The sequence below is a fragment of the Harpia harpyja genome, chromosome 9 (assembly GCF_026419915.1).
Source record: "Harpia harpyja isolate bHarHar1 chromosome 9, bHarHar1 primary haplotype, whole genome shotgun sequence".
Lineage (NCBI taxonomy): Eukaryota > Metazoa > Chordata > Aves > Accipitriformes > Accipitridae > Harpia > Harpia harpyja.
This window is the reverse complement of record NC_068948.1, coordinates 18,349,651-18,363,254: the sequence shown is the minus strand read 5'-3', so window position 1 is coordinate 18,363,254 and position 13,604 is coordinate 18,349,651. Positions and strand designations below refer to the sequence as shown.

At 34.9% G+C, this 13,604-nt stretch overlaps 1 protein-coding gene across 12 annotated transcripts in view; it reads right to left on the bottom strand.

Moving 5' to 3' along the window:
* CHD9 (chromodomain helicase DNA binding protein 9) overlaps positions 1 to 13,604 on the bottom strand; it is a 101,917-nt gene that overhangs the window by 19,553 nt on the left and 68,760 nt on the right. For all 12 annotated transcript variants that reach the window (XR_008236755.1, XM_052797767.1, XM_052797766.1 and 9 more), the window contains 12 exons: positions 13,107 to 13,283; positions 12,087 to 12,230; positions 11,322 to 11,577; positions 10,261 to 10,471; positions 7,961 to 8,156; positions 7,007 to 7,174; positions 6,240 to 6,419; positions 4,547 to 4,657; positions 3,667 to 3,863; positions 2,668 to 2,867; positions 2,008 to 2,167; positions 972 to 1,061 (listed from right to left, as the gene is read on the bottom strand). Coding sequence is in view for 11 of the 12 variants with exons in the window: in XM_052797767.1 (XP_052653727.1) it covers positions 972 to 1,061; positions 2,008 to 2,167; positions 2,668 to 2,867; positions 3,667 to 3,863; positions 4,547 to 4,657; positions 6,240 to 6,419; positions 7,007 to 7,174; positions 7,961 to 8,156; positions 10,261 to 10,471; positions 11,322 to 11,577; positions 12,087 to 12,230; positions 13,107 to 13,283 (2,090 nt within the window). In the remaining variant the exon portion in view is untranslated. The remainder of the gene's footprint in view (positions 1 to 971; positions 1,062 to 2,007; positions 2,168 to 2,667; positions 2,868 to 3,666; positions 3,864 to 4,546; positions 4,658 to 6,239; positions 6,420 to 7,006; positions 7,175 to 7,960; positions 8,157 to 10,260; positions 10,472 to 11,321; positions 11,578 to 12,086; positions 12,231 to 13,106; positions 13,284 to 13,604) is intronic.

Sequence of the window (13,604 nt, the reverse complement as noted above, 5' to 3'; positions counted from 1 at the left end):
TAAATTTTTATTTTCTCTTTGTAAATTTCTACTTAATGTGAGATTTTTAAACTCCTCTCTTCAAGCACACATATACAACGTTCCATGTTCAGCAAACTAGTACAAAGACTACTTTGAAGGTTGTAAAGAGTCCTAGGACTGAAATGTTTAATTTTTTAATGTACTTTGTTATTTAATAGCAAGTAACAGTTAAAAAGTGGATGGTTACACTACTAAGTTACACACCCCACACAATACAATATTAATTTATCATTACAAATGTTCCTGATAACCTAAAGAAACTGAGGCATACAATTTTTCATCTCTGCATTTAATAGGACCCTAAAACCAGCAATACAAACCACCCAGACAGCTTGGTATTTCGTATTTGACAGAGACCAGTAATAGGGAAAGAATATGAAAGCAGAACCAGCATACAATATTCTTCCTCTCTCAGGAAACTCCACCAAATCCTAGCAGTTTGTGCTTGCAAAACTTAGCAAACCAAGGATTATCTGCTTTTGTGTTTAATAGCACGAGATGGACTGTTCTTCCACAAATGTTTTTAACAGCATTCTGAATCAAATTAAAACAAGCTCTTGTATCAGTGAGTTCAAGAATTTCCAAATGGCAATACTTTCATTAAAAAAATAAATTAATTAATTAATGGAATGTGCAGCACATAACCAAAAGTGTGCATAAAAAGGCAGGAAAAACCCGCCAATTAGAAAGTAAAGTATATAATTCTATCCTTCACTCACTTTTTCAGAAAATAGTTTTACTGTATATAGCTAGACTCATAAATAGGAATCAGGACTTCCTCATGTCAAGTCCCTACAAAGTGTTTAGTAAACAGAAACATTTTTCTCACAGCCTAAGGATACAAATATTGGGTTTTAACTTCTCTTATTTACATCTAGGAAGATTTCTGAATTTTCATTTGATAGTTTACATTTAAAATAAACAAGCAAAAAAACCTCTCCGTAGTTCACCTGGCATCAATTCCATCAAACACCTTTTGGAATTCATTACCAATGACTTCTTGTTTTAAGTAATACAGCATTCTTACTCGAAGTAAGACCCTAAACAAAGAAAAAAAGAAATACGAATATTAACACTCTAAAAGCTTTCTATAGTTGTGGGTGGTTTTGTTTTGTCTTTTATAATATCACAAAGTTTTCAAGTCTTTTTCCTAAAATACACTTCCTTCAGTTCTAAGAGGAGATAACCTCCAATTCAGGTCATCTAACACTTTTTACTGCAATGACTTTTACAAATCATTTCATTACAAAAATTCTTTCAAATCCTAGACAAAGACCAGGGCTAGCAGAACACTCCTCACTTGCTTCATAAAATACTGCTAAGAAGAAACTGCTATTTTCCTTTTCCTACTTAGAAGATTCCTTTAGAACGAATCGAGCAGGCTGACAATGAACATCTTTCCCATCACCTTTTCATTCCTTCTCCCTTAGAATTTGGTGCATGACCCCAATGGCTTCTCCATGCTTTATCTCCAGTCTTGACTACAGCTGCGTGTAGTTTTCAAGCAGAGTATGACAAGTTTGCTACAGAAAAATGGTTTATCTAAAACAAGCTCATTCATGATTATGAATGAGCTTTCAACAAGCCAGTAGCTCAGATTCTCAGAAACCTAGAAAACGTGCCAGGTAAACAGCATATAAGATCGAGGGGCAACAACTTTAGTGCTTTCAGTTTCTCTGCTAAGCACTCCCAAACTCTTTAGTCCTTCGGCTGCTGTAAGGCTCCCCCAAAATGCTTAGATGTCTCTCCCTTTCTCTCTGTACAGACACAAACATACAGTTTCTTTAAAAACTGTAACTATTATTTTGAATGTGAAATACTCGTTTCACCTTCAAATACACTGCAACCTATTTATTCTAATCAAGCTAACACCATTAGAACTTCTTTCTTCACAGTGCCACAAGTATTTTAAAGTCTTCTAAGAAGTGAGGAATTAGAAGAAAAAAGAATCCTTACATAAACATTCACACTTCAGCTACTGCTTACTTATTGCAATGGTGTTTTATGTGCTTTTTGTATCCTTCATCTTGCAATAGATGTTCTGGATTGTATTTTCGAAGCCATTCTGCTTTGTGTATATCAAAAGTGCTAGCCTGGGTCTTCACTTTTTTTCCTTTTCTTCCTCTAGGCACAGGGGCTGATAAACCTATATAATTTAAAATATAATACAGTAACAGCAACATGTAGATATAGATCCCCATTACACTTACAGTTCCTGTATCCTATACCAGTATTGTGAACTGCGGTGCAGAAAAAATACTAGCATCACAGACTTTGGATATGATTTTTTTTCCTCTTTAGTCTCTTAGAGCATCTCTGGAGTACATTTCACCAGCTAAGCACAAAGCAGGAGATGGGGAAAGAAAGGAGTGTGTTGTCACCTACTATGAAACAGAATAGGTTCTTATGAACTGAAATGAAAAGAAAGCTTACACAGAGTATACCAATCCATTTGGGTAAGCCATCAAATACAAAGCAAAGCAGAAATGACACTTCTTTTCCCATCAATTGAATTGCGTATCTGGAATAAATTCCATTTATTTCAAGTAGGACACATTCAGAAAGAATTTTTAGCTGGTTTTATCCCAGTACCACTGGCATACATATACGAAGCTACTGAACTGCAGAAACACGTGAAGTCCTTACCAAGGTGATTCTGTAACTCTCGTGTTTGCCCATCCTCTGTTGGGGTAATGAGATCCCATATAAAACTTTTTATTTTCTCATCCCCTCTGTAGTGAACAAGGCAATAAGCTAATAGAGCTCGGCAAATTATCTCCACATCCTGTTCATTCAGTTGTCTCTTGAAGCGACCATGTGACAAAATTTCTCTCCATCGACCCCACCTAGTCCAAAGTAAAACACAAATCAGCTCTTAGAAGCAAAACACTTGGGTAGCCTGTAGATTTCTATTACAAAAGGGAATTTCTTTGTAAAATATTTAGCCTTCCACTTTCTTCCTTCAGCTTAAGTTACTGAGTGGAAACATGAAAGTAACATTAACATTTGCAACAAAACTCCATCTGTTTAAAACAAAAAACCTTGCCTGTTTACAAAAAAAATATGGATGAACGTTTTAAGCTTCTATGACACAAAACTGATGGGAACTCATGCTGATAAACAAACCCAGTCATTTATTTTATAAGGTGGGTGAGAGAAGACCTGAGATTTTATTTCCAAATCAACATATCTGATTTAAGTATATTTAAAATAACTGGTTAGATTTCCAGTTCCTATTTGCACCTCATGGAAGTGCAAGATGTTCTGCAATTAAGAACATCAAGTCACCTACCAAGCCTTTATTTCAGATATTTATTCCTTTACAGAGTTTTGAGCCTGCCTACAGTGCTTACTGTAATGATTTTTTAGAGAGACTACTGTGGTGCCCATATTAAATGTCATAATCTCTTTTGAAGAAAGGTTTTCACCTCTCCTCTTTAATGTTTCTTCAACTGCAAATTCTCAGAAAGATTTATACAGGGTGCATGATAAATTCACATAAATTCATATTCTAAATAAATTCTATATATACACACCAGGTTATTGTCAATATAGCTAAAAGTTATTCCATAAATACAATTTAGTATGTGGAAAAAGAGTATTTTTTTAAAAACTTCCTAGAGTGAAGAAGGATGTATACAATACCCATAGACCAGCAAGTTTTTTTCCACCCGAAAGCACTCTGTTCTTCCGTATCCATTGGAACGGTCACAAGGCCTGCGGAGCTTTGGTTTATCATCGCCCTCACTCTCCACTTCAGACAACTCAGCCAGCTCATCTTTTGTAGCGCTAAAGGGCCGTGTTTGTTTCCTAATTCTTGGGGTATCAATAACCAGGCTGTTCTGCAAAATTTCAAACAAACCTTATCAGAGAAACAGTTGATAAGTTTTTCTTAAGTAGATGGTTTCAGTTCAGAAACAGCAGTTTCTAATGTCATTCATAGGTATTTTGTAAAGACATGACAGTAAATACCCATAAAGCAAGTAAAACATTTTGTATATTTAAGGCAACAAAAAAATGGGTTTCATATCACAATGCCAGTACATTAGTTATAAACAATACTGAGTACCTCATCTGAGCTGAATACTTACACAGACTACACTGCAGTCTCTGAGTAAAAAGGGGCACTGAAACCTTTTTAGAACTGACTGCATGGGAATGCCTTCAAGCATAGGACACAACTTCCAGTATTCTAAAATTTATACAACTCTTAGTCAGCTATTTTGCAGATTCCAGCCCAGGATTTACAGAGAAACAGGGCAAGCAGAACAATTACACAATTTTGAGCATTTCCAGATCTTCAACAGAAATCAAAGACCTCCAAACTCTTTTGGGACAGCAGTGAGCTAGGAAATACTAAAGCTATCAGCAGGCTGATTACCTATGCACAAACTAACCAGCACAAAAAGTCAGATTTGTTGAAATATTAATTAAAAAAGCACCAGAAATCCTGCACCTCCTATTTCAGAATTCAACAGCAAGCACATACTTGAAAAAACATGCATTAAAAAAGAGAAGTACTTACTCTACCACTGATGGCATCTATATCTATTTCTGCTTTTTTGGCCCATTTCTGCCAGAAGTTGGGATCATCCAGCGAAATATCAGTCCTGTTTCCAGATGCAACAAAACTAGCCTGTAATAAATAAAACTAAATCTTACCAATGTCATACATCAAAAGTTTGTAGTGTTTGAATGCATCAGTGCAGTAAGGACTACATAACCTTATTTCATCAAAAAATCTCCCAAGCAGCTGTTAAGAGTTTAGAACTTGCTTACAGTGCAAAGCAACTCAAAAGTTCTCCTCCCCCTTAATTTTTTAAAAGCAGATCCATAATCTACCAGAAAAACCTAATGAACTTTTATGCACCATCAGGAAGGAGAGAAGAACATTAAGCAGCAAGATTCTTCTGCTTCTAAGTCTGAATCTAAATTAGTTGAATGGCAGAAAATAGAATCTTTTAAAGAGGCTTATCAGCATTTGGGGATTTCATCGCATGCACAAGTACTCGCTTGAGGGAAATTTCAAAGGAGTGTTTAAACTACCAAAAATCAAAGCTTGAGAGCATGGAATAAGCTTAATTTCAGAAGGCATTTAAAAAACCCTGATACCCTACTTTTGGGAAAAGAGTAAATACATACAAAAAACTTCTAACTCTTCTGACAAAAAGACAGTGGTGATGACCTTTAGAACTCTATTTCTTGTTTAAGCCACAAACAACAAGAGGTAAGAGAGCCTAAATAAATGTATAAGTTCAGTAATATTTATAAATATTATTTTAAATATAATAAATAGACATTTATATTCTTAAGTTTTCCTGTTTGGTTTTTTTTTATTGTCACAACTGCATTCATGAAGGACCCATGTTCCAAGCTCAGTTACAGTCCCTGAGTTTTAAAAAAAAAATATTTATTCATGTATTTTTAAATTTATCTGAACTTGTATTTGTTCAGATTGATATCTGCACATGCTTTGGAAATTAAGGAGTCCAAATTTACTTTTTGTTCTGTTCATCCAATTTTCCAGCATAGCTTTTTGGATGCTATGATATTACTGTTTTTCTCTTACCCACCAAAATTTAGAGTGTGTTGGTACCATTTTATCCTAGACTACTACTCCTAAAGACTTTACATTCTCAGCCCCCAATGTACATATATATACTTCCTACCCCCTGCTATTTTAGGAGCTTGCTTATTTTGCTTTTCAAACTCTTACAAAAAAACCCAAACAAACCCCCAAAAACCACCAAAAAGCTCAAGGTTCCAATTATATCCTATGTGTAGGCGTTTTTAGAATAAGCCTGACAATTTTTAATCTTATTAATTATTGCCTTATATATATTTTTTCCTACTCTTAATATATGTGAATACAAACAGATCTATAAACAAAACTGTTTTAATATTCTTGGTTAATGCAGTCTATTCTATCTCACACAAATCCTAGCCTTTTCAAAAGCAGCACACTCCTATTAGTCATCTTTGCTCAAGCATGCTCTTTGCATCTGGCATCTACCCAATCTGTATGCGCAAATCTGATTTTGCTATGTGCACGTGTTAATATAAACATAGATGTAAGAACCCCAAAAACGTACTTAAGATACACACACATAAATAAAAGTAAACATAACTTTAAAAAGAAAAAAAAAAGCACAAGCTTTACAACATTCAATTACGTTTACAGCTCTATACTGTTAAAGAACAACTTGCTGCTTCTGCACCTTGGCAAATGTGGAGCCCCTTCCTTCTGATTCAATTGTGATAGTTTTAGTACGACGCTGCAAAATTTGGTCAATGTCTTCCTCACAGAATTTAGAGCCTTCATCTTCTTCATCCATAATGGCACCATATGCACCTCTTCGAAGCAAGTCTTCTATTTCTTTTTTGGATAGTTGTTGGATCTGAGCAAATAAAATAGGTTTTAGGCAGTCAAGAAAAAAAAAAACCCAAAGTCTTTCCTATTTCTCTTTCCCTTTCCAATGTGTCTGCAACCTAACTGTGCCTTATGATTTATAAACTTAAAATTTAGATTATTAAAAGCTAAGAGAAAACTCCAGTTGACAGCTGAATTAATTTGTTATGTGGTTACAGTACGCATTTTCACAAGTACGTATCTTTTTTGTTTTGGCTATTCTCAACACTGTGAGGAACACAAGTTTAAAAAAATCGCCTGTTAATATTAGATGTAAATCTCATATTAAAGTAACACATTATATTAATATGAGAAGATACAAGGAAACAAAGGGAAACTTTTCTCCTTGTTTTAATTCGACGTTATCTATCTTGGACCTTAAGAGGCAAGAAATAGCAAAAGATTTATCAAGAGTAACTGACTACATTTAAAATTATGTCAACTATATGGTTAGTCCACATCAGAAAACAGAACAGATTCAAACAACAGAAAAATGGTAGCTTCTGTAATTTAAAATAGTTCCCACATGATTACAAAAGCAAAAGGAAAGTTATTTCAAGAAATAAGTCTACATACACCACCGACACTGTTTTCTCTTCCACTCATACTCTGTAAGACAGCCTTATCCAGTCCCAGTTTCAGACTTGCTCTGTCAAACATTTCTCTTTCATAGGAGTTACGTGTTATCAGTCTGTAGACCTTCACTGCTTTGTTCTGACCAATCCTATGACAGCGGGCTTGAGCCTTTTGAAGGAAAGGAGAACAGCAATAAGATTTTAGACTTATCTAGGAATATCTAGGATTCTTCTAAGTATTTCTTCTGCTGTAGCACCAACTGAAAAATGACAGTATGAACTCAAAAGGAGATCAATTCACATTTAAGTAAATGGAAGGTATCAGATGTTTTCCACATTGTGAACAGTTTTCTAAAACCAGTGTAGTAAGTAAAATGCAGATGAATGATCTGTGCTGAATGCTACTGAATGGTATTTCTCTTGCAGTAACATTAGATAAAAAGACATGCTATCTCGTAAGTTATCTGATCTCCAGATACAAATAATAAAGGAGTTGCAACTTGAGAATGGACTCAATTTCAGCATCCAATTCCTAGAGTTGATTCACTGTTTCTTAATACATATTAATCTTTTTCTATATGTTACGTTTCAACTGAACAGTTCTATTTCCTTAAACTGTATTAGTCAGTATATGCCAAATGTAACCCCTGGCTTCACAGTGTCATCAAAATCTTAAGGGTTTTATCAACTCACTGACTTAGTTTACCTCTGTTGTGCTTTTAAAGAGTAATCAATTTGAAAGAAAAAGTTAGAACCCAGCCAAACCCAGATGATGTCTCCTATCCAAGTAGAAAGTATTCATTGATAAACATTAAATACATGCCTTAAAAAAAAAAAAACCCTGAGCATTTTGAAATTATGCATGTTCAAAACAGAGACAATATTCAAAGTGACCAAATTTCTAACAATCAGGTTTGACTTCTTAGGCCTCACTATTATGCTCAGAGGAATTTACCTGCAGATCATTTTGAGGATTCCAGTCAGAATCAAAAATTATACATGTATCTGCTGCAGTCAAATTAATGCCCAAACCACCAGCTCTGGTGCACAGAAGGAAGACAAAGCGATCGGAGTCTGGTTTGCTGAACCGGTCAATTGCAGCTTGTCTGAGATTCCCTCGTACTCGCCCATCAATTCGTTCATATAAGTATCTGGAAATTGCCACAGATACACACACACAAATCATTACAAAGTTTTTCATGATTTAAAGGGGGATTAGAACAGATCTCCTGCTTATCTATTTATTCTTTACAGCGAATAAAAGTGACAGAAACTAACTTCGATTATCAGTGGGTAACGTAACCAGTAATCACAACAGAACTGACATATCTGTAGTACTAATACACATCAGCAAGTCCAAACACTTATCATTTTAAGACAAGTTCTTCCGAACTTCGTCCATTAAAGCAAGTACCTGATCATACATACCAGGAAACATGTATTACCATGGCACTTAGCTGCATTAAAACACACCATAACCTGAAGTCCCATGTGGACTTACAGCTTTTTCACATGCTATTATGCTTGGATCCCCACCCAAGGTCACAGAAGCAGGACAGTGTACTTCTGTATTATATACCAAACTGTCTGAACATGTTAGGGGTAACCAAGTAATCAGCAGAAAGCAGTACTTGGTGAGCTGTCATTGGACAAACTACATATTGATTCTGTCAAGATTAAGAGAAATGGAACAAAAAAGACATGACAGCACCTCTAACAGTCTTTATCAAGGCATCTGGGGCTTTCTAAACTAAAACCAGCAAATTTAAAAGCCTGAAGTAACACTGTCATTTCTGTTACCTTTCATAATTACAAGGACTCCTATGAAACTTCTGAAATCAAGTGAAATGCTTAAAAAGGGAGCAAATACTTCTGTACATTGTAAATGGAGTAAGATGCTGGATGTGTATCTACTAGCCAAAAAGCTTCACAACCATCTTTCTTCTGATCAGCTATAAAATGTCACAGCAGATAATCCACAGGACCACAGGCACTTTGGCAGGCAGCTATTTCCTACAGCCACAAATTCTGTTAAGTATTGAGTGAAATCATGTGTGCGCTCCAACATTTCTAATCAAACAGTAACATTGAGGAAGTTTCAGCTTCTGTGGATTTCAGAATATTCTACCTGTAGATATGATGCAGTAGTCTAGATGTTACACTGGTCACACAAAAAGGAGTATTTTCCATACTGGATTTTAAGTGCTACTATGAAGTTAAATTTAGTCTATTAAAATAAAACATACAAACTGTTGAGCTCTCATTTCAAATAGATAGCTTTATGAAACAAAAAATATAGAAACATAGAAGTTATATAAAATTATCACAAAAAGAAGTATTAATATAATCTACTAATGATTTCCAATATACATTCCAGTATCCACTGCAGGAAGGCTTGACATTTTTACTAGTTTTTGTTTTTTCATGTTAACTCTGTATTACCATGTAGTTCACTGACAGACACACTTCAAAGCAGTATGCACATTCCAACAAATGGACTATTAAAACAACCAAAACTATGCCTTTTTATAGTTTTTCAGGTTGATACAGCAACTACTGATTGTAACTAAGTCCAAGGTTACACTTTATGTGCTAAGGCTTCATGCATAGTATTTAGTTGTGCTTAAATAAGCTCTTCGTTTCTGTGGAGTCAACAGTATAATCAAAGGCTACTATTATATGCAACAGCAAAAACAGATCTGAGGAGCTGCTTTATGCTGGCAGTTCAGTTCTGCTGCAAATTTCAAAGCAGTAATACTTTAGGAAAGATAGGAAGCACGTTTTTATTTTTACATTAATAAAAGCCAAAACTTGAGTTGTTTACCATTTTGTACTTCTATTCTGTTGGGAGTAAGGAGCTGCATTACCCCTGTCTGGTCCAAGTTCAACACGATGTAAATAAAGAGCACGTTCTATGCTTCCTGGGGTTTGGATGAACAATGCTGAGCTTGAACTTACTTGGTTTCTAACAGACAATGTATGAACAGTACATACATACAAGAATGTTTAATAGAAAAAGCAACAAACTGAAGGCACATGGTTTACTCAACAACCTCTCTTTAGTTGTTCTCTGAAGTTTTTCATTTGTTGGTGAATAAATGATAAGCCATCACAGAACACAGCAAGTTACACAGTGATTAGCAAAAAGAAAAAAAATTCCTATCTTTGGTATGCTGTACTCATTAATCCTGCACTAACATTCAAAGATATGCCCACTGAGAACAATAATAGGAGAGAGAATATGCAGTATCTTACCTTTTATGTATAAGGTAATCCTCCAAAATATCAAGGCAGCGCACCATTTGAGAGAAGATAAGGACCTTGTGGCCCCCTGCTTTCATTTTTGGAAGAAGCTTATCAATAAGAACCAATTTACCAGCTGACTGAATCATTGCTTGCAGATGGAAGTCAGGAGCACTTGGGCTATACGTTTCTTTAAACTCTCCAAGGATTTTCTCTTCAGCACCTATCAAAGAATACATTTCTGTATCTACAGGTGTATCTACACAAGTATCTCTGTATACATACAAGACCAAGTTACCAAAATCAGTGCTTGTACTCTAAATATCCCCCATTAGCCATTGCTGGAGACAGAACAAATTTCTGGATGGATCTGAAGTCTAGCAAGAAGATCTATTTCTATGCTCTTTGAAAACAAGTCTCAAGTTTTTAAGCAGAACACCACAGGAAAAAAAAACTAGAATGAGGTGAACCCCTCCTCCAAATTGCCAAAATGAAAATACAACTTGTTCTCAAGTGTTGTGTAAAAGACCAACTAAAAAACCACAAGTCCTTTTGTCTCTGATATTTTAAATGGGACATAGAGTCTCAAACCCAGTATTTTGAGGAACCTTTTCTCAAGTCCCTCTATGATTGAAATCCTAGCAAAACCTTTAAGAGCTTAAAGTGTATTTTCTTGCAAGCAGGAAAAACAATCAAAGTTAGTTATAACTATGTGAGAAAAAGCAATGAAGACTGACACAGACCATATCACTTGCAAGAAGCATTAATTTTAAAAGTTAGCTCTAGAAGTTCTTCTTCATACTGCTTTTAAAGAGATGTAACATTTCCATGAGATAATTGCTTTTAAATGTTCTGTGAAGTCCTACAAAACAAGTTCACATTTCAGGCCTCAAATAAGCAACTGCCTCACAACTTTGCCTTACATCTATCAAAAAAATGCTTCTACCTAATCCAATCCTTGGCAAGTCTGATGAAAACATCAAGGATTACAACAAAAGTTCTTAGGTATTTTAAATAAAAGTACAAAAGTAGTTAAAAAACCCCCAAAGAATCAGTCTTTAGCATGTACTTACCTTTGATGAGATAAGGGTGATTACAACACTTTCTGAGTTCCATCATAGTGTTAACCAGATTGGGTACATTTGCTTGCCCTGCTCCTTTGGATAAGAAAGCAAAATTTTTCTCCAAAATTGCTCGATAGTATTTCTTCTGAATATTAGTTAGTTCTACTTCAATTATAGTTTCCTCCTTAGGAGCTAGCTTTTTCTCTACATCTTCTTTTAATCGTCTGAGCATCATGGGTTTCAGGATAGCTTGCAGTTTCTGAACCTGAATGAAACACAACAGTTTGTTGGAACATGGAAAAGTAGTTAAATAGTTTAATTAAAAATTTTTGAATTCAGTATCACTAATTTTTTCCCTGACATATATAAAAGATTTGAGATGTGATACAGCCCTTTTTTTAACCTCAAATTACTGAAGAATTTTTTAAATGTACTCCAAAACCAAAAAGAGTATCTTTTTAGCACTTGTCTGCAAAGACTGACTACAAAGCCAGAAAACTTCAATTTTTATTATTTTATTTACTTGCCAAATTTACAAAACCGACCCAAAAAAGCAAAAATAACTCTTCAACATAAAATGTCATACTTAACTGATTTCTACTGCCTGCACAGTTTAGAGAAACTGCATGACAGAAAAACTCATAGGTGCTATGTGGGGGGTGAAGATGAGGGTGGGAAACAATAACAGTTACTGTCCAAAACAAAAGTTTTTCCTTTCAAGGAAGTCACTCTTACACACTGAAGCTCAAAATGAACTTATTCAACATGCAGTACCTGTTCCTCAGTTTTAAGGTCTCCAAATTCTTGCATGAATGTAGATTCAGCAGGAAAACGCAATGGTTCAAGAAAATGAAGGAGACTAAATAATTCTTCCACTGTGTTCTGCAGCGGGGTACCCGTTAACAGCACTTTATGCTCCTATAAAAGGAAACAAAGCACATGACCTTATATGCACACATTTGCAAAATTTTTTGCATTAAGTCTGAGCATCATAACCTGAAAATACCAGTTCTGCATGTCACTAAGTACAGCGGTAATACAGATAAACAGATTTATAAAATAACAACGATAAGTATCTTCTACCAGCTTTTCTTTAAATTGTCTTCCTACATCTGTAATGAAGAAATGACTGAACACTTCAACTTCTCCTGTAATATTCACACATGTATAATTCTCTCTACAGTGTGGAAAATATACACTAAGCATGTATCAGAAAGATGACTTCTGAGAACATGTACCAACAAGTCTATGGAAGTAATAATGAAGTCAAAAAACCAATGCAACACTAGTCATGGTCCATCTTGTAGTAATGCACCAAAAGCCTCAAGGTTCATGGTAGTATCCGCTTTATAAAATCTTGCGCTATTTCCAATAAAACCTTAACTACAGGACTACACAATAATTCTGTTAAATTCTACTACCTGCTTGCTTTTATCGTGAAACAACTTGTTTAAAATACTTTCTAGGTTTTTAAACATGGATTACTGCACAAAAACTATTATTATAAAACAAATTTTAAATGAAATCTTCATCATAATCTAAACAAACTATAGAATAGTATCATCAGAAATAGATTCTGCTTACAGGTAGAACTTGCCACATTTTATTTAGTCAAAAACATGCCAGCATCAGCTATCAAAAACCCCACACATTTTAAGAGAGTATCAGGAACAGGTATGGACTGAGAAAGACTGCTTGGAAGGTCTTTTTTGGCAGGTAAAACAGATTTGTCATTTATTATCGTACTGTACTTAACTAGAATCAACCCCCAAAAGCGAAATAATAGTTACTCACGAGGTTCATTAATTTTAGTCCTTCCAAGAGTTTGCAGTTTTTGTTCTTCAGTCTGTGAGCTTCATCAATAATAACGCACCGCCATTCAATTGCATTTAACTCTGGACACCCACCAAGAATCATTTCAAAAGTTGTGATAATGGCTTGGAATCTGTAGGTACCTCGAACGATACGTCCCTAGAGATTCATCAACACACAAAATTTGTTACATTACCTCAAATCTACTCAATTTAAAGATTTTGTTGCTGAAATTTTATCAAGAGCCAGACACCAGATTTTACATTATAAATTGTTTTGTCATCCCATACACATTTATTACATCTCTACAACTCTGTAATTAATACTAATGAGTAATAGCCACAAATCCAATATTGTCTAACCAACAGTAAAATTTTAACCACTTTTCAATTACAGATATAACCATCTAATAAACCTGTTTCAAAAGGTGCATGTAGGTAATATCACATTTTTAACCCTAGGAAAATCTGAAAGACTGAC